General features: G+C 34.0%; 1 protein-coding gene across 1 annotated transcript in view; it reads left to right on the top strand.

The window, feature by feature from the left end:
• LOC145258225 (uncharacterized) overlaps positions 1-21,297 on the top strand; it is a 371,050-nt gene that overhangs the window by 25,123 nt on the left and 324,630 nt on the right. Inside the window, exons 3-4 of the mRNA XM_080116177.1 lie at positions 16,351-16,440; positions 17,862-17,933. Coding sequence (XP_079972303.1) covers positions 16,351-16,440; positions 17,862-17,933 — 162 coding nt within the window. The remainder of the gene's footprint in view (positions 1-16,350; positions 16,441-17,861; positions 17,934-21,297) is intronic.

Here is a 21,297-nt window from a genome sequence, read left to right as displayed (position 1 = left end):
CAGACACATAAAGTATATTTGTGTGAAAATTAAAAAAAAAAATCGGTTCAGCCGTGTTGGTATCCATAGAGAATTTTTTTATATTCCAGAAAGAGTCATTAATCCCGTTTAACGAAAATAAGTCTGAACCGGAAGTTAACGGGCTAACGATGAAGATTGTTAAGATCCCCCTTTAAAATTATTTCCGGGCGGTTTTACGAAATACAGATCAGTTAACTTCTGGTTTTAAAACTTTCGTTTTTAAAAAGGATTGAGCAATCTTCCTTAGATAATAAAAAAATATATATTCTTAACTCCAGAATAACCAGATGGACGAAATTCGGTCCACAATGTTCAAACCGGATGCCGCATTTGCTCACAGCTGCTCAAAGCAACGACGTGTTGACGATCTAGAGCGTTGTTTACAACTGCTTTAATATGTGACAATGAAACATGGATCCACCAATTCACTCCGACGTCAAATCGGCAATCAGCGGAGTGGACATCAGCGGAGGTGAAAAACGTTCAATGTGGCCAGAGACACACATGTAAACCAGCTACATCTTTGACCTCCGCATGCGCCAGGCACTTTATTAATCCACAAGCAGAGTTGTCCGGATTGAATGCGGACTAACAAATCTTCCATGATAGCACATTTTTATTGTCATTAAAAATCGATAAAATCATCAACTTTTTAAATCAAATTGATTGCTTGCCTACTTTTGTTGAGGAGTCCACCGCGGTTTAACGGCAGGAAACTACATGCTTCCCAACAGGGACTTAGTCCACAATACATTGTAGTCTACATTGCACTGTAGAGAATTTACTATTGATATTATAAATACTCTCTATTTGGTTTTATTGAGCTTTTACATCTGGTTAAGATTATAGTATGGATATCAGAAACCTAATATCCGTATCACTTTTGAGTTTACTGTATCGATTCACCCTGTAAAAGTAATTGTACTATCACTTATATACCAGCAGGAAGACATTGGTTAAATCACCCATTTTTCAGTCAAATTGATTGATTGTCTGCTCTAGTTGGGGACCCACTGTGATGCATTTGGAAGAAATGTCACATGCCTCCCTGCAATGATTTAGTCCAAAATACATTGTAGTATACATTGCACTGTAGAGAACCTACTGTTGATTTTACATTATTTTTATACAATAGTTTTGAATTAAAATATAAAATGCAAGAGTCAAGTATCATGGTTCAGTCGTTCTCTAGACAGAAGCATTCATTTCGAACACGCCCCCGTCTTATCAAAGAAATAACTGTTGATTTTATTCACTGGGCGTTTCTGCTTGTGCGTTGATAAAACTTCTAAAATGCACTTGTGATGTTAGGTTGTATAAAATTTTTTACTTGGTTGAAAATCGGACTTTCTCCTTTAATCGAATTTTTTCGATTATCAATTTTCAATACTTACCGGATAAATTTCGATGTAAAACCTACGTAAGAACACCCCCAGACACATCAAATACATTTGTGTGAAATAAAAAAAAATCGGCCCAGCCGTTTCGAAATCCCTATGGAACTCTCTTTCTCTCTCTCACACGTATACAAAGTAACTTTTATATAATAGTAGAAAATAATTATAACGAAGAACAATCAATAGCGAATATTTTATATTATTGATGTCTTTCTATAAAGTTTTTTTTTTATAAACTTTTTATAAAGGAATAAATCGCCAATAATAACAAGTGAAGAAGAAAAGGTTGTTTTTGCACAAAGACGAGTGTTATATACTTATTCATGTTATGACTAAAGTAAGAGTCTTATTAAAAGAGACTCTTAGAGATAAAGAGTCTTATTACAGTGTTTGTCTTGTAGAATTTTATTAAGAGGGATGTTGTGAGAGAGATTTATATATTAAATGTTCATTCCTTAGGTTAATAGATGTGTTGCTATGTGAAGCTCTTAGAATGATGAGATAGTGTTCACCGTTTGGACATTGTGTAGACATGATGATGTTGATTCACATTATGGATATGACATGTCGAGATGTGTATGAAACGACATTTTATAACACAGACATATAATACAATTTAATTTACCTTTTTGTAGGAATCACAAACACAAGACGACGTTCTACAAAAACACAGTTGAGTTTATTCTTCACACGACCGGTCGTGATTTCCATCATCAAGAATTCAAAGCTTCACATATTAATTTTAAAAGTGATCGTCTCGCTTCTAGACGTTCAGACTTCAAACTCCAGACTCTCTCTGAGTTTCTCACTGACTGACTTCTTCTAACTCAAGTTTTTTTCTATCCCTAGAACTTTCTATTTTCCGTGACGTCATACACATGTTAAAATATGTGCCTTCTTTCACGTGTTCTGGACATGCGTGTCCAAAACTTTTCCTATTTCTACAAAAGGAATTTTAACCTATACTCAGTAACCTATTTTTCCAATATGTTAAAAACATTATCTTATAAGCTGTATTCTTTCAATTTAAAATTTCATAACAAACTTGACAGTTCACATTCTTTTCTTGAAATATTTTATCTCTATTCTAAACAAACGTTTGTTTTACATTTTTAAATCCTCACACGTAATCTATTTCTAAACCTAAATTACGAGGTTCGAATTTCGTCTATTGCTATTTCATTTTCATTTTAACTAATCTCTCTATTTTTATACTTACATGAAAAGGGGACAGCCTTTATCATGTAACACGAGGCATTGTGTCACACGTCAATCCTAATGATAACGTAACGACCGCATGAATTTCAATACAAATTACTATCACATCCACTTTATTCTACAGATCAAGTACGTCCAAGGATGGAATACTGTTGCCATATCTGGGCAGGAGCTGCTAAAAACAGCCTATCCTGCCTTGACAGAGTACAAAATAGACTTCGTGGCTTAGTGGGGGATGCCCTTTTCTCTACCCTGCAACTTCTCTCCCACAGAAGAGACGTTGCGAGCCTATCCTTGTTTTATCGTTATTTCTATGGCAGGTGCTCGTCTGAACTCCAATCTCTGCCCCCCCTCGCCAATCTTTCACGAAAAACACCCGTCTAGCTGAATCCACTGTGAAAAATTTCCCCCACTCAATATCTGTGCCTAAATCAAAACGTGTATTCCATGAACAAAGCTTCTTTCTTAGAACTGCACGCCTGTGGAACTCTGTTCCGTCTGCCTGCTTCCCACCTGACTACAACTTGGATGTCTTCAAGTCCAACGTTAACAAATTCCTAATGAACCGCCCCCTTAAGTAAACAATTCATCAAATCTCCACACTAACGTACTGTACTTGCAATAACCCTTATCTCTGAGTGGCTTCCGGGCCTTGATAAGTGGTGACCACCGTGTAAAAAAAATCTAGCCCTAGTGATTATTGGTTGTTTGCACACATCAAACGAATATCGCAAGAAAAGAGATTTGGCTCCAATGAAGAAGTGGAAATTGAGGTATAATATGAGACCCAAGACAAATCGTTGTCCACAAAAGGCTTCAAATTGTTCGAGAAGAGTTTAAATCGGTGTATCGCCCTGGAATGCGATTTTGTCAGTGGATGAAGTAGAATTTTGCTCATAGGTGATTTTCATCCGTTATTCTACATTTTATTTCCGTCTAGGATTACGCATTAAAATACGTCATTTTAAATTACAGACCTTTCGATTTTTTTTATATCTGTTTTCTTATTTAATTTGCTTAAAAGGCAAACACATCGTACCGTGAATAAGCAAAAAAGATCTTCGTTTTAGCAAACACAAATAAAATGAAATTTTAAACCATAAAAGTGATTTAACTACGACCGTCTTCTATGGGACAAAATCAATAAATTGTAACATTCAGTTCTTTTTGTGAATTCACAATTTTAACTAAACAAAATGGCATCCTTCAATACGTCCGTCTTAAAAATTTACTTTTCTTATTGGACGTTTTCGTTTCTAATTTCAATCTTGAACCACTTTCTTCTTTTCACCGATTGCTCTTTTTCGTTCATCCACCTTCTTTCGCCTTCTCCCCCTCCCCCTCCTACTTCTTCTCTTCCTCCTCCTACTACTGCTCATATCGTATGAAGCCGAAGATTTTATTGTTAGCATGGATCTCCCTGATATTTTTCTAGCTAGCGTTCTTTATAGAAAGATATCGAGTACTTATAGGAGGGACCATGTGAAGGTTACCCACATCCTAAGACAAAGTGATTTATGTGGAACTATCTGGATTCAAACTTAAAGCATGCAGGTCGTCAAATCGTGTCGTTAACCACCGTTAGCAACAAATAACTAACTAAATATATCCTTTGGGACATGTAAATACAAACAGATAAACTCATCCAAGCAAGGAGATATGATGTCATAATAGTTCCTATCTACAATGCCTCCCTGGGGTCGTTTTTTAACGTGGAGATCCTACCAGATCATAGATTTCGTTATCTTAGCAACCCACAGGGTGAACATCAAGAAGACGGAGAAGCAAAGCAAATACACAAAACTGGTCAAAGAGTTGAAGGATTTGGTACATGCAGAAAGTCTAAATAGTACCAGTAATTATCGGAGCACTAGGAACAATCCCGAAAAACTTCGACAAAAGAACGAGAGAAATTGGAATCAGGGGGAATACTGAGAAGATACAATGAATCATGTAAAGGGCAGAAATGTTAAGGAAAACTCGAATGTAGAGAATAATTCATATGAGCTGCAAACGCTGGTCAATCATGTGGAAACTGTAACAAAAAATAGAAACACATGGGCCAAGACAACTTACTAAAAAAAAATGCAGCGTCGGCATCGACTTCACACCAAATAGTCGAGAAGAGACAAGGAGGATGGAAAGATCGAAGAGAGTACACTAACCAGACCTCCACTGGATGCGTGCGAAGAGGACTGGGATCTCGAATCTTTTTGTCACCCAAATTCCAATGAATACCGATAATCATTATCAGCGAGAAGTCAATGGCAAGCGCCTGTTGCAATAACGCAAATTCAATACCAAAGGTTATTGAAAGAGTTTATATATAAGTATAAATACAAAATCGACATACATTAAATTAAAGTGAAGCGTATTTTACAACTAAGCAACACCGAAAATCTGCTAGTATATATATATATATATATATATATATATATATATATATATATATATATGTGTGTGTGTGTGTGTGTGTGTGTGTGTGTGTAAATTATAAATAATTATTTTTGTATACTTACGGACACTCATATTTCATGCTCTCGCAATCGTCAGTGCAGGAACTGACGATTGCCGGTGGTCAAAAGATTTGAACGCCACCGCGAAACCACCTTTGATTTCATTAGCAAGGACCGTTATCCATATATATATATATATATATATATATATATATATATATATATATATATATATATATATATATAGTGGCAGCAAGTCATTATTCAAGCACGTCTGATTGAAAATAACAGACTTATTCTTTTTTCGGATTTTTATAGATAATTTTTCAATTCGCTGGTGTGTTTATAGTTTTTATTAATTGGTTATGAAGGTATTTGCAGGATGGTTAGGGGCGAATTATTTTTATTTTTAATTTCAAATTTCTTATTTAATACTTTACTTATTTAGTTTTTTGTTAGTTTTGTAATACACCAAGCCTCAAAGAAAAAGAAAAAGAAAGCGATAACAGTAACAATCGCTTCTGATGACGATCGGATGCATCGATGGAAAGCGCTTGAGAAGAATATGGCTGAACAACAACTTTTGGGCGCCATTACATACAATATGCCAGCTAAAATAAAAAAGACCGCTTGGTGAATTGATAAAATATCCAGAAAAACGGAAAAAAAGAATAACCATGTCGTGTTCAATCAGACGTGCTTGAATATATATATATATTCTTTTTCTTTTTCTATTTTATTACTTAATTCATCTAAATTTTTTTTTCATATATTAGTAAAAATAGTAACCGTATTATTTTACATTTTTTTTTATTGGTGAAGTGGTATTATCCACTGGAGAGCCATGTATTAAACAGCTGTCCTGTTTTTAAATCTCCGAAACAGCTTCATGGTAAGCAGCTGATGATCCCCGTTTTCTATTTACAAAATTTTAGTTAAGGTTTTCTCTTTTCATTCTCATTCTGTTTTAAAATTGAAGACTTTTGCGAAATCGGCTTATGCAAATGTTAAGTCTATTTTTATTTAACAATTTTAGTAAAGGCTTCTTTTTTCTTCATCCTTATATAAATGAATCATTTTTGGTCATTATAAACATTTTAAAAGTCGGATTATGTAGGTGCTAGGTCTGCGATTGGTTAAAGTTAATATATATTTTTTTTCCATCCGGGAATTTAAATTGCATTCTTTATTTTATTTTTGTATTTTTTTTTTATTCAAAGCTTCTTTAGACTATATATATATATATATATATATATATATATATATATATATATATATATATATATATATATATATATATATATATATATATATATATATATGTATATATATGTATATATATATATAATGTGATATATATATATAAAATGTGATATATATATAATGTGATATATATAATGTGATATATATATATAAAATGTGATATATATATATATATATATATATAAAATGTGATATATATATATATAATGTCATCTATCTATCTATCTATCTATCTATAGATAGATAGATAGATAGGTAGATAGATGACATTTTATATATATATATATATATATATATATATATATATATATATATATAAAATGTCATCTATCTATCTATCTATCTATCTATCTATCCAACGTTGGATTTTTATTAATAAGATTAAAAATTAGAGTTAACTTCTATGAGATAATTCATTAATTTGGGGGAGGATACGGAATTCTAAATCGCGGTAGTGAACATGTCTATCAGATCACAATTTGCTTGAGTGAATCTTGCCAGAGTTGTCGCCAATCCTGATGTGTTGTTGGAAATCTTTAATGACCTTATTGAGGGAAACCAGCAAGGCCATTACCGACATCTGATCTTTACCCAATCATGACATTTAAGCCTGCTAATAACATCAACGTGCACAGACGGTACCATTTTTAAGACGTGTCCGGCCACTCTAAGCATTTAGCGATGAAAATGTTATTTAAGAATTAATCGTGACAGACTAACAAAAATATTATTTCCAAATTATATGTGATAGACAAACAAAAATATTATTTCATAATTAAATATTATTTTATAATTATAAATGACAAACCAGTGTCTGTCACGCTTAATTTTTACATAATATGCATATTATTTAAAAATTAAATGTGACAAACAAACGAAAATATTATTTAAAAATTAAGCGTGACAGATAAACGAAAATATTATTTCAGAATTAAATGTGACAGACCAAAGAAAATATTTTTTCAAAATTAAGGATTCGAACACGAACACGAACACGAACACACACACACACACACACACACACACACACACACACACACACACACACACACACACACACACACACACACACACACACACACACACACACACACACACACAATATTATTTCAAAATTCAACGTTACAGATCAACGAAAACACTTAGTTTAGAATTAAACGTGACATTATTTTAAACTCAAGCTTGACAGACCAATACAATTGACATTTTAAACTTACATTTGACAAACTGGTGATAATGGTACTTCAAACTTCAGCCTAATAGAATTAGGAAAATCTATATAAATGAAACAGAAGATGTATGTATGTGTATGTGCCTGTGTGAAAATGTTTAACCGATAGTCTCTCTAACTTCTGATCACATTAACCAGAAATAGTAATCATACACTAAGGATGGTTTATAACGAGTAAAATCTTTGAATGAATATTGTGTACAGAAATATGTCGACAAGTTGAAATTCAAACTTTTCATTTTAGCTTGCCGACATGTCTCTATTATTTTGCGCCTGCGCAAATTCATTCATAGCTTGAAGTGGTTTAATTTTAAATCTCTCTCATTCATCTGTCGATAGCTCAAACAGTAGGGAATGCGGCTGGAGCGCTAAATGTTTCGGTTTCGATTCTAGCTGATGGCATCCAAGTCATTAAAAAAAAACAAACTTAATTTAGTACTATATATTAGATATAATATAATATTAAATAGAGAATTAGCTCTGTGATAATAAATGCAAGATCTGCATGAATTAAAATATATTTAAGCGTGTTTTTACAACCGGGCAACGCTGCCCCCCCTGATAGTAATCTATAAAATTTCAGCGTAGCATACACCCGTAAAGATGCTATTACAAACTCTAGCATAATTACTCAACGAAAATGCTATTTCAAATTTTAGCATGACAGCCCTAAGAAGATGATATTTCAAACATAAGCGTTACAGACTGACGGAAATTGTATTTCTAAATCAGGCTAACAGACTAATGAAAAACAAATTTAAAATTTCAGCGTGGCAAACAAACGAAAATCTTTATGCAAGTTACGGATGGTGCTATTTTCTTTTTTTTTTAGATAGGAAATTGAAGTTCAATTTTTTGTAAAAATTTATTTGTTTATTACATTGTTCGCTGATAGTACACAATCTCATATTAAGAGTGGGTTTCTAATAATAAGGTTATGTATTTCAGCACAGTCCGTAAATTGCAGAAGTACCAAAATCATATTTAAAAGTTTAGCGTAAAAAACCAACAAAAAATCTGTTCTGAATTTTTGAGATGAGGTATAAATGCTTATATTGTTTTGATTGTTCGGGCAATTATTCTCATCTTGGGTGTTATTGGCATAACGTTTCGGTCGATAAAATCTTCGCAGGTGTAAACTCAATGTATTTTTTTCAACTAGGCAAAAGGGGATTAGCTCTGTATTGCAAGAAATCGGACATTGAGTTTGAGGGTGTGTTCGTAAATTATAAAAAAGAAATCAATTTTCAGGGGTCATTAGGGTACTTTTAAGATTTTCTTATGATTTAATTTTAATTGTATCCTTCTGTTAATTGTAGCATTAGTGTAAAATGTTTTTAACAAAACTGTGGATAGACATCTTGAGTGTGTTTTCGTTTTTTCTAGAAAACACAGTGAGGCAACTTTAAGAAAACATTTTTCGTTTTTCTAGAAAACATTTTTCGTTTTTCTAGAAAACATTTTTCGTTTTTTCTAGAAAACATTTTTCGTTTTTCTAGAAAACATTTTTCGTTTTTCTAGAAAACATTTTTCGTTTTTTCTAGAAAACACAGTGAGGCAACTTTAAGAAAACATTTTTCGTTTTTCTAGAAAACATTTTTCATTTTTTCTAGAAAACATTTTTCGTTTTTCTAGAAAACATTTTTCGTTTTTCTAGAAAACATTTTTCGTTTTTTCTAGAAAACATTTTTCGTTTTTCTAGAAAACATTTTTCGTTTTTCTAGAAAACATTTTTCGTTTTATCTAGAAAACACAGGGAGGCAACTTTAAGGAAACATATTTGGGGGATTATCTCCCTTGGGTTGGGCGTATTTTGTGGAAGAGTTAAAAAAGGAAAGAAAAGAACCTTTTTATTATGTTTTTGTTTTTTTTCTTATTTTCCCCATATAAATTTGTTATTAATGGATTCCAAATGTGCTTAAATGCAATACTTGGACGACTTAGCAGGTCGTTGCCATCCACCACATGGTTTTCTAACCCTTCATTTTTCTTCTATATCTAATATTTTTCATCATCCCACGTTGGGGAATGGGCGTCTTTTTATCTCTATGGTCTGCCAGGGCTGATTTTTCGATTTTTCAGCGTTTGACAGCTTTTCGGTGTTCTTCTAGTTTTTTTATTTTTTTAATTTTTTTTATTACATTTTCACCCCAAACAAGGCGAATTGCCACTTTGGTGTAGGGGGCTACTATCAGGGGCAACAACTACTGGGGTACTATGTAGGGATTTGGGCAGCAAGATGTCGGTTCACGTTACACTTGAACTTCTGCACGTCAGTAGTGTTGGGGAAGCAGGGACCTGGAATGGAATTCCAGAGTCTAGCGGTTCTGGGGAAGAAACTATTGGAGTAAAAAGATCTTTTATATCTAGGGATCTCTACAGTGTGGGGATGGGATTTAGTAGCCTGTCGGGTTTGTCGAGGGTGCTCACGTCGTGGGGACAAAATGATTGCAGTTCGTCAGAGCATGCACCACTAAAATACTTGTAGAAAAGGCAGAGGGATGCAAAATTTCGTCGATGGGACAGAGGCTGAAGCTTAGATGCCAGTTCAGGGCCTATCAGGTTTGCGACTCTCTTTTGAACCTTGTCAAGGAGCGAGAGACTAGTAACAGATGCACCAGCCCAGATGTGACAGCAATACTCCATACATGGGCGAATGGTGGCCTTATAGAGGTACAGGATACTTTCGGGTGTTAGTAGTTGTCTAGAATGGTAGAGAGAGCCCACCTTTCTTGCAGCGGCCCTGGCAATGCCTTCAATGTAATTGTTCCAACTCATGTTTCCTGTGAACGTTAGGCCAAGGAGTTTGAAAGATGGACTCTCAGATAAAGAGTCGTTGGCCATTGCTATTGGTGGTAGAGAGGGTTCTTGTAATTATTGAATGAAACTAGTTTAGTCTCGGCAGCATTGAACACGACCAACCACCTTTGTCCCCATTCCACCACAGATTGGAGGTCTTCCTCTACTGTTTCTGCCATTTCTTTAGAAATGTGTTCATTCGTCTGCCTGTCGTGCCTGCCATAGAGTGTAGTGTAGTGTCATCAGCATATATACCCATCTCAGAGGCAATTTTGTCGGGGAGGTCATTTATGAATATCAGGAACAATAGAGGTCCAAGGATAGAACCCTGGGGCACCCCCGCATTTATATCATATTGTTTAGATGTACGACCGTCGAGGACAACCTGGATTTTTCTCTTATCTAAGAAGGATTTAATTATGTTAAGTATTCTACCAGTGATACCGTATGATCTAATTTTCCATACACTGTCAAAAGCCTTAGATATATCTAGAGCTACCGCTCTGCCCTCCCCCGCTTTGAATGGTATATACGTTCAGAGATTACAGTTAGGATGTCTGCTGTGGAACGGGCTTGTCTTAGTTTGAGGAGGCGGCTTGTTTTCACCTTGTAGAGTTTTCCACATTTCCATGAAATCTCATAAACGCAGTATTTTGTCATGAATTTTTCGGTCAGAAGTTTTACTCGTACAAAGTGTTTTCGGAGTGTTAAGTTGCTCCTGAATACTGTTCTAACCGACTGCATATTTAAAATTTTTTTCGGATAGACCCTTCGAGTATGATTTCTTTCCTTAGTTAACCCCCCTCCCCACAAAACATGGAGTTTACATCTTACGACGGTCGGAGAGTTCACCGACCGAAACGTTGTTGTCAATAACACCCAAGATGAGAGTAATTGTTCAAACAATCAAAACAATACAAAACAAAAACAAAAACAAACAAAAAACATTTCAAACTTCAGCTTGATTGACTTACAAAAATAATATTTCAAACTTGAGCTTAACAGACGGACGGAAATGGTATTTCAAACGTCAGTGTGACAGATTAATAAATTTATTTCAAAGTACAATATGAAAGACGGACAGAGTCATTCATAAAGGCACGAGGTTGCATCTATCAAAAAAAAAAAAAATAGAAAAAAATAAAATGATAGCTCTTTCACGGAGCTTTGACAAGCAGACTAAATTCTGTACTCTAATTCGCATGGTCTCGTTCAACGGAAGGTTTTCTCTGACCTTTGGAGACGCCGTTCCGTTGATATTTACATAAAGCTCAGCCAACCATCAATCTGAAATCCACACACACGTCTCCACTGTCGACAGTAATCGACTATTCACATCATCGTTGTCCTGTCATATCCATTCATGATTTTCACCGCTCCATTATATCTTAATCTATATATCTTTCTCCTCTCATATATATATATATATATATATATATATATATATATATATATATATATATATATATATATATATATATATATATATATACTAGCATGAGTGCCCGGCGTTGCCCGGGTATTTGGAGGTATATGTTGAGCCAAAAATAAATAAATAAATAAATAAATAAATAAAAGCGGTCAATTTTTTCAATTTTGACCCCTGTTATGACCCCTTAAAATTTATTGTTTTCGGTTCAAATCAAGTTATTAAGTTAGATCCATGTCCAAGGAACCTATATCAAAAGTTTCAAGTGTTTAAACCCAAAATTGTCGGAGGAGTTTGGTAGAGTTCTCAAAAGTCAAATCGTTGAACTTGACCCCTTAACAGCCAAATTTCTGGCCGAAATACGGTCACATCGATTCTCCCAAATCTCAGTACCCTATATATCAAATTTCGAGTCTGTAGACTAAAAATTGACAGAGTTATTGCGTATGGAAATGTACACACACAGACACACAGACAGACAGACAGACACTTTCACTTATATATATATATATATATATATATATATATATATATTTCAAAATTTTGTTGAAAATTCAAAGACTCATGTTTTCTTTTTATAACCTTCGTTTATTTCCTGGATTTTTCCAATACAGCCGTTTCATTAATGAGTTAGCAATTTTACGATTTATGTTTCCGTAAATTATCCTGTCCTCACCAACTTCTTCAGATGTTTATCCATAAGATTTTTACAACAAATGGTATATTTTTAACACGTTGGACATCGTATTCGGGTAAAAAGATTATCCTTTACCTTGTTTCACTTGATCCCTCTTTTAGGTTCTATGAAGCTGCAAAAAGATTTCCTCCGAAGGACACTAACGCCAGATAATATTTTATATAACATTTATTCCTTGAATGTTTCCTGGCTTCAAGTTGCACGCTCTCTTGGTCTCTACATCTTGCTATCTTTTCCACTCCCAGTACTCTCGTGGACTTTAGCAACTGAATCCTCCGTCTGCTAGTCAACTCGACCTCTCTCTGATTGTCTCTTATGTAAGTGGCTAACGTGTATATATAAAAACTATTATTTCGTTTGTTCAACTCTCTCTGACGTCAGAGGTCAATCTTATTGTTAACTAAATTCTATTTTATCAAGTTAAAATTCCTGATACATAGTTAGCTGACATTCCATTTTCTCAAATTCTAAATGTCCATCAAAATATGTCGTTTCAACAACATTTTTTCCATTTAAATTTCGATGATGATGATGATGATGATGATGATGATGATGATGATGATGATAACTTAGGTGACTATACGATGGACGGGAGTGCTAATATATAACATTTTCTTAAAATACGTGTTTTTCTAAAATCATTATGCTGCCACTTTTATCGGCTGGTGATGTGATTATGTTTTTGCTAGTTGCGTTTTTAAGGTATCTACATATCTCTTCGAAGTACTGAATCATTGCGTTTGGTAGTTGTTGTTGTTGAAAGAATCCCTTACATGGAACCCTTTCTAAAATCCATGATTTTATGTTTATCTTCTTCATGTATCAGGCCTGTTTTTCGCAGACATCGATGATCATGGCTCATCTGCCTCCACTGGAGCGTTCCACCATAATGTTCTTTTCAGTAGAGTACTTATAGTAAGTTGCAATTACTTGCTATAGGGGCTGTGCTCATACAAAGCACATAGTCTTAGCCATTCCAATCCGTAATATTTGCCTAACACAATGAAGAGTTTACCAATTCCGGAAGAAACCACTTGGCTACTCAGCAATTCATCCATCGATCTGCCTGTCGTGATTCCACGAACCGTAACCGAGAGCTAAGCGTGTACTCGACTTTGCTCATATAACACGATCAGCCGGTCACTGGCATATGACCGGCTTCACCTGTTACACTAATCGTCTTAGTTCCATGATGACGTGACGATGGGCCGTCGGGTTAGGGTCTGTAAAAAGAAAAGCATACCTGAGATGTTGGATGTGGCTGTGTGGCTCCTTCTTCTCCCAGGAAACGTCTTGACCTTTGGTGGCATTCGGGTTGGAATCTTCCTTTTCCTCATGACCGCCTCGTTCTTCAATGAAGGCATTTATGGCAGACACAAAAACGACACGCGACACAATTGTAATATATATATTGTATAATCTTAACTATTTATTTTACAAAATATATATTACAATACAATATACAAATTATAATTCATTTTTACAATTAACCCTAGGCTAAGGCTCTTCAAAACTAACTAACCTACCCTAACTAGTGTTGAGAGAGGGGGTGCTTCCCCCCCCCTTACGGAGCGACAGAAATATGCGTGCTCACTTCATGACAGTCCGGGCAGAAAGAGGTCAATCTAGGAAGGGAATTCTGGGAATGCATTTCTTTGTATCTCTACGCTTATGGCCAAATCATCACTCGGCCATGCTGTAGAGTGTGTTAGAAACCGTGACACTAAGATATAGTGGCATACTCAAAGGTCTCCAACTGGATAGCGAAGGGAAGGATGTACTTTACTGCTCCTGTCGGTGGAAGTGCTTCCATTCCGCTATCATATACTGCTCCTAGTATTTCCAAATGGTTACCCATCTGATACTGGACAGGCTTATCGTTGCTTAACTTTGATGATCTGTCAAGAACAGTATATCAACGTGATTATGCCGTTTATAGTTATTTAAAATTGTGTTAGTGGTGATAATGCAATGTAAACCAGTTGCGAATTCTAATCTAAAACTGAAGAACTGATAATTTTTGATGGTTAGATTTTATATTATTAGGCCGGTGAAAAAGATTATCTGATTCAATATTTTATCTTGAAAATGAAATTCTTTAATCATAACAATAACGACTTTTGATCTCTATAACTTGATTTTTTCTGTCAACGAGCTTATAAATGCATCGTTTGTAAAATTCTTTAGGATTTGTTGTGAAATATAAATCTAATCCATGTTTATTCCTCTCTCGGGATACTAAGTTAAGGTCATCTAAATGTTTTTGTAATCCTTGAAATACGTTATAATCCGAGGGAGCTACGCCAGACGAATATGCAGGATGAGGCAAGATTTCAACCCCAAATTCTCCGAGGAGATTTTGGACAATAGTGCTGTGTGAGGATGAGCATCATTATGATGGAAGATGACTCTTATTCTGTTGATTAAAAAAGGCCGTTTATGAATGGTGCTTTAATAATCTGAAGAAAAATATAGTTAATAAATTAATCATGGTGATATGTTGGAAGTAATAACAATATGCATAAAATAAATCACAATGGTTGAAGATGCCCCTTTTATAAATCAGAAAGAATGTTGCACTAACCATATACATCGGGGCGTCCTATGATCCGTTCTTTGCTTTCCGAAATTAATTTAATGAGTTGAAAATTTTAAGCTGATCTGATGAAGTTTATAATTGAATTGAATATCAGTGTGCAGATTGTGTTGTAGGATATAATTTTAACTATCCCAGAATTCTTCCAGCATACATGTTTCCGCTTTCAATTCCTACAAATTAGAATAGAAAACACCCACATTTTAGAATACAAAATTAACAAAGAGAAACTATATATATACTTGCAAAGTTCCGACCGTAACCTTTAACCATAACCTTGAAAATGGCGTACACTATTTCTAGGTCGGAGACCATCATGTCAGGGTTTATCATGACCGCTCTAGTGGTGTGGACGGTAGGAGAATATATATATATATATATATATATATATATATATATATATATATATATAAGCTATGACCTTGAACTTTGATCTTTATCTTGGAAAATCGTGTGCATCATCCCTGGGTGGGGGATCATCATCATATCATGTTTTGCCATGATCGGTCCAGTGATGTGGGCTCGAGGAGAGTTGTATACACACACACACACACACACACACACACACACACACACACACACACACACACACACACACACACACACGAACGCTACTACTTTGTATATATATATATATATATATATATATATATATATATATATATATATATATATATACTAGCAGAAGTAACTGTAGTTTACTGGGTTCAAAAAGAGCCTTAAAAATAGCTAGAATTCTGGTTTCATGGAATAAATAAGGAATTTAGCATTTCAAAAGATTTACTGAATGTGACAAATATTTTTTAATGTGATCCGAGAAAATTAAAGGTGAATATTTCAAAGAAACAAATGAATTTTGTTTTTGTCCAGAAACTGTTTGAATCCAAATAATAACCAGATCGAACTTGTTAATTAGTTCGTTTGTAAGCTTCTAAAGTTAGAAGTAAAAAAAAGAAACGACACTATTTTATCCATAATCATCATATCGTACGAATCAAAAGATTCTGTCGTTCGTATTAGTTTCTCCGATATGTTTCTAGTAAGAATTATTTCTAGAAAGACATCGGATGCTTACGAGATGGACTACGAGAAAGTTGCAAGCATTTTTTGTAGAACGAATTGGATTCGAACTAGAAACATCGAAGTCGTTAGTGGGAGTCGTTAGCCACTAGACCACAATTACCTCGCATTCATCATACTAATCTAATATGGCCATTGTCTCTTTTTTATTTTTGGAAAACAGGTGCCTTTACAAGAATCGCCCAAAGCTAAACTCATGACTAAGATAGATCTGCACGCCACGAACATCGACCGAATAAAGTCATTCGATATGGTAATAACATCATATATATTCTATTTACTTGTTTTGCCTTTTATTTATGCAGAAATACACAATTTTGATGCTGAAAAAAAAAATGAATTATTCATAACAAAAATACTGTTGAGAATAGTGAAATTTCATGTTGTCCTGTCGTTTGTTTTGTCAATTTAAAAAAAAAATCTTTTTCGCCCCAAACAAGACACATTGCTACTTGGAACATAAAAGGGTTACTATTTTGGATCGTGTATGTGGGGAGGTGATCAGCGAGATGTCTGTTCACATTTAAACTTCTACCGGTTGGTACAGTCAGAGAAGCGGAAAACAGAGACGGAATTTTAAAGTCTAGCAGTTCAAGGGAAGGAAGTATGAAAGTAAAAGGTTTTCCGGCATCTAGTGATCTCAACAATGAAGGGGTGGAATTTTGCTACTTGTCGAATTAGTCGGGAGTATGTATGTTAAGGGGGCATAAGTGCTATAAGTTCATCAAAGCACATTCCATCAAAGTACTTGTAAAATAGACACAGAAACAAGATTCGACATCAGCAGAATAGTTAACAAAGCCCGTTTTCATGTCAAGAATGAGTGCCTTAGTCTAGGACGATTTCTAATTCAATGAGTGACGACAGGAAAGATGAAATATAGAATCAGAACAGATAAGAGGGGCATTTCAAAAGTAATGTCTCCTATTTTTATTCCACCCGAATGGGTCAAAGGGATTGTTAACTGCATTGTTATGATGACTAAACTTATGCATTCATGACCTGAAAGTTTCATCTCTTTGTTACAGATATTGAGACTCGAAGAATTTTTTTTCACAATGTAACCTCCAATCTTCTGCAGGTGTATATCGTCGCACTCGGGAATCTTTCTGTCGAACTCGGGAATCTTTCGGTTGCATGGCGTACTGGATAAAGTTCTCGGTAGAATTTAAATACAAAGTTACACTCTTCTGGAGGTTGAAGGTTAAATCCTTAGTGTGAGCAACACTCAAAAATACAATTACGAATTGCTTAGGACTTCTATCCAGTCAGGCTAACGAAGCGAGAGCATGCTACCTCCGTTGATTAAATAAAATTTTCTGTTTAAAATTCTGTGCAGATTCTCGAATTCGACAAGAAACACATAAAGAAGGTCGGGGTTAGATCGATTGAAACGTTGTGCAAATAACACTCAAGATAAGAACAGTTGTTCGAAGAATCCAAACATTACGAATAATCAATCTTCATTTAAAAAATTCAGAATCATAATAGGTGATTTCATACTCAATAGCAGTATCGACTGAACCAAATACACACCCCTTAATCCTCGAAGTGTTCTTTTCATTCATTATGTTTTTTTTTGTCACGTGTGCGTTTTTTGTTTTGCTTTCAATTTAGACCTTTTCTTAATGATGCGATTGTTCTGCCATCTGAATTTTCTTCCTTTTTTGGCAGTTTCCTGAAGTTGAGGCCCTCGACCTTTCCTGCAACAATATATCTACAATAGAAAATCTGGACAGCTGCAGAGTAAGTACAGATTTTTTTGCTGTTTATAATATTGTTTATGCTATATTGTACGACATAAACACGTGAGATATTGGTTCTAGTAGGAAATTCATAATATCCATCCATTCCATCCGGATTTCTTTTATTTTTATGTGGAAATCGCCCAGACAAAGCATAAAGCCACTTGATGTTAGAAACTAATGATAACAAAATATGATATCGCAAAGACAGAAGATGCCTTAGTCTTGAAAAGGAGTTGACTGTAGGTGGGAGAAAAACAGTGAGCAAGACGAGAGTTCCGCAACCTTGATTTCTTGGAAAAAAACTACTGGAATAAGTTGTATTACAGCTAGTAATTAAAACAGCGAATTGATGGAGACCACTAGACAAACTAACGAGTCAAACGAGCTGAAACAAATGAAGCAGGTATAGATCAGAAAATTCTGAAGAACACATACCATAATAGTATTTATTAAAAAAAAAATAACAACTGAGACTAGCGACATCACGTCTGTGAGAAAGAGGTTGCAACGAAGAAAAAAGAATGGGACCAGTCAAATAACAGATATGTTTCTCCATTTCATCAAGAACCTTCAAATAGGACAGAGATTCACCAGCCCAAATATAAAAACAATACTCCATACATGGTCTGATTGTAGATTTGTTAAGGTAAAGAATAGCTTCAGGTGTAAGAAATTGTTCAAAGCGATAGAGAACCTATTTTAGGAGAAGGAGAAAAGGCACTGGATTTTTAACTTTTAGAGAATATGGTAGAAATTTATAACTTTTACAGTATATGGTATTATTTTTTAACTTTTACAGTATATGGTAGTAATTTTAAACTTTTACAGTATATGGTAGTAATTTTAAACTTTTATAGTATATGGTAGTAATTTTAAACTTCTATAGTATATGGTAGTAATTTTAAACTTTTATAGTATATGGTAGTAATTTTTAACTTTTACACTATATGGTAGTAATTTTTAATTTTTACTCTATATGGTAATAATTTTTATCTTTTACTCTATATGGTAATAATTTGTACTTTTATAGTATATGGTAGTAGTTTTTAACTTTTACAGTATATGGTAGTAATTTTTAACTTTTATAGTATATGGTAGTAATTTTTAACTTTTACAGTATATGGTAGTAATTTTAAACTTTTACAGTATATGGTAGTAATTTTAAACGTTTATAGTATATGGTAGTAATTTTTTAACTTTTACAGTATATAGTAGTAATTTTAAACTTTTATAGTATATGGTAGTAATTTTTAACTTTTACAGTATATGGTACTAATTTTTAACTTTTACAGTATATGGTAGTAATTTTAAACTTTTATAGTATATGGTAGTAATTTTAAACTTTTACAGTATATGGTAGTAATTTTAAACTTTTACAGTATATGGGAGTAATTTTTTATTTTTACAATATATGGTAGTAATTTTTAACTTTTACAGTATATGGTAGTAATTTTTAACTTTTACAGTATATGGTAGTAATTTTTAACTTTTACAGTATATTATTAACGACATTATTTTTGCCCCAACCTAATATCATTGTTATTGTTTAATCATTACTGTATATGTTTTCTATAATTTCTAATTAACGGTTCCCATATCGTGTTAAATTCTATACTAGCTCTACTCAGTAATTGATCGGCACTCATCATATGTGATTGTCACTCAACATTTGACCATATATGTATTATGTGTAAATATCATATGCCTCCCTTCCCACCAGAACAATAAATTCTGTTTTATCATCTCTATAATTAAATGAACATTTTAAATGCATCAATTGTGTTAGTTAATTATATCCGATATTATGAAAATTTTTCACTGTGTAGAATTTTATTTATCAATATTATCTACAGCATAATCATGTTGGCACACCGCTTCTCGTTAGATCACTGAAGCCAAGCAATGTTGAGCCTGGTCAGTACTAGATGTGTGGCCATTTGGAATAACAGGCGCTGTATGTTGAAGAATGTCGACATCTCCCCACAAATAACTGTAAAATCATAACATAGTTATCTCCCCTGTCATACGACAGGGTAGTTTTATGTCTTCTAGATTTTTGGGGAAGTCGGTTCAATCCGCCTAGGGTGAATGGTACTGCTTTTATGTGCTATAATAGATATATTAGATTAAAAATGAACACATTGTTTTAATTCTTGTGTGCCAGAAGTCTTTCATATGTGGGAGGAAAGTGAGATCGATTTTTTTCTACTGTGTGTTTGTTGTCATTGGTTTGCGAGACGCTTCCACTACCTCCAAAAAGTTGACCGGTAAAATGCAGTTCATCTGAAGGGACTCGCTGTAAAAAGTAAGTCATAGTCCAGAGCAAATAATCACATCATTAGTTGTTCTTTTTTATTTGTTACATTATTACAGCTACTAGGAAAAAGAGAAAGACTAAGAAACTGCTGCTCCTTCTACATCAACACTACATTTAACTTTACAACTAGACGTCTCTGCCTATTCCTAAATTGATGTAAATAAATATCTATCCCTATATATAATAAAAGTATTGCAGAAATTCCCCTATGGACCAAAATACCCTAGGTTTTCAACAACAGATACAACGTGTTTCGGAAATTTTTTTACATGAGGTTTAATAATTAGTATGTTTTGAATGATTCGGACTACTGTTCTCATCTTGTATGTTATGCTCAGCCTTTTACCGATGTAAGCACCGATCTCCTTTAGTTATGTATTGTCGAACTCAGGAATCATTATGTTAGACTCTTGAATCCGTACGAAATTTCAAACGGAACCGTTTACTTAATAAACGGCGGTAGTTTGCCAGAATTCGTAATTGTATTCTTAGTATCGACCGTACTGATGAGTTAATCCTTCTAGGAGGCAATTACTTAGGTCTAATTATACTTAGCACGTTTAATCGTTGTGCCATAGGTGTAAGCACGAGCGACACTACATATATGATTACGAATTACCTAAGACTTCTACCCGGTAATGGCTGAGGAAACGAGAGCAAGCTACACCTCTAGATTAAATAAAGGGTTCGGTTCGAAATTCTATACAGATTTCAGAGTTCCAAATAAGGAATCCCGAATGTGTCAAGACGCACCTGAAGAAGATCGAAGGTTCTATCGGCTGAAATCTTATGAGAATAACATGAAAGGTGAATACAGTAGTCCAAATAATTAAAATGATACCTACCTACAACGTGTCAATGAATAACTCGTCTTCTTCTGTTAATGTTGATATTATGTGTTGTGTAGCGCTATATATATATATATATATATATATATATATATATATATATATATATATATATATATACTAGCAAAAGTACCCGTCGTTGACTGGGTTCAAAAACAGCCTACAGAAAATGGACTCTGATTTATGAAAGTATGATA

Source organism: Euprymna scolopes, chromosome 33 (genome assembly GCF_053919585.1).
Source record: "Euprymna scolopes isolate OS-2025 chromosome 33, ASM5391958v1, whole genome shotgun sequence".
NCBI lineage: Eukaryota > Metazoa > Mollusca > Cephalopoda > Sepiida > Sepiolidae > Euprymna > Euprymna scolopes.
Note: the sequence above shows the minus strand (reverse complement) of the source record. Positions and strands in the feature narration are given on the sequence as shown.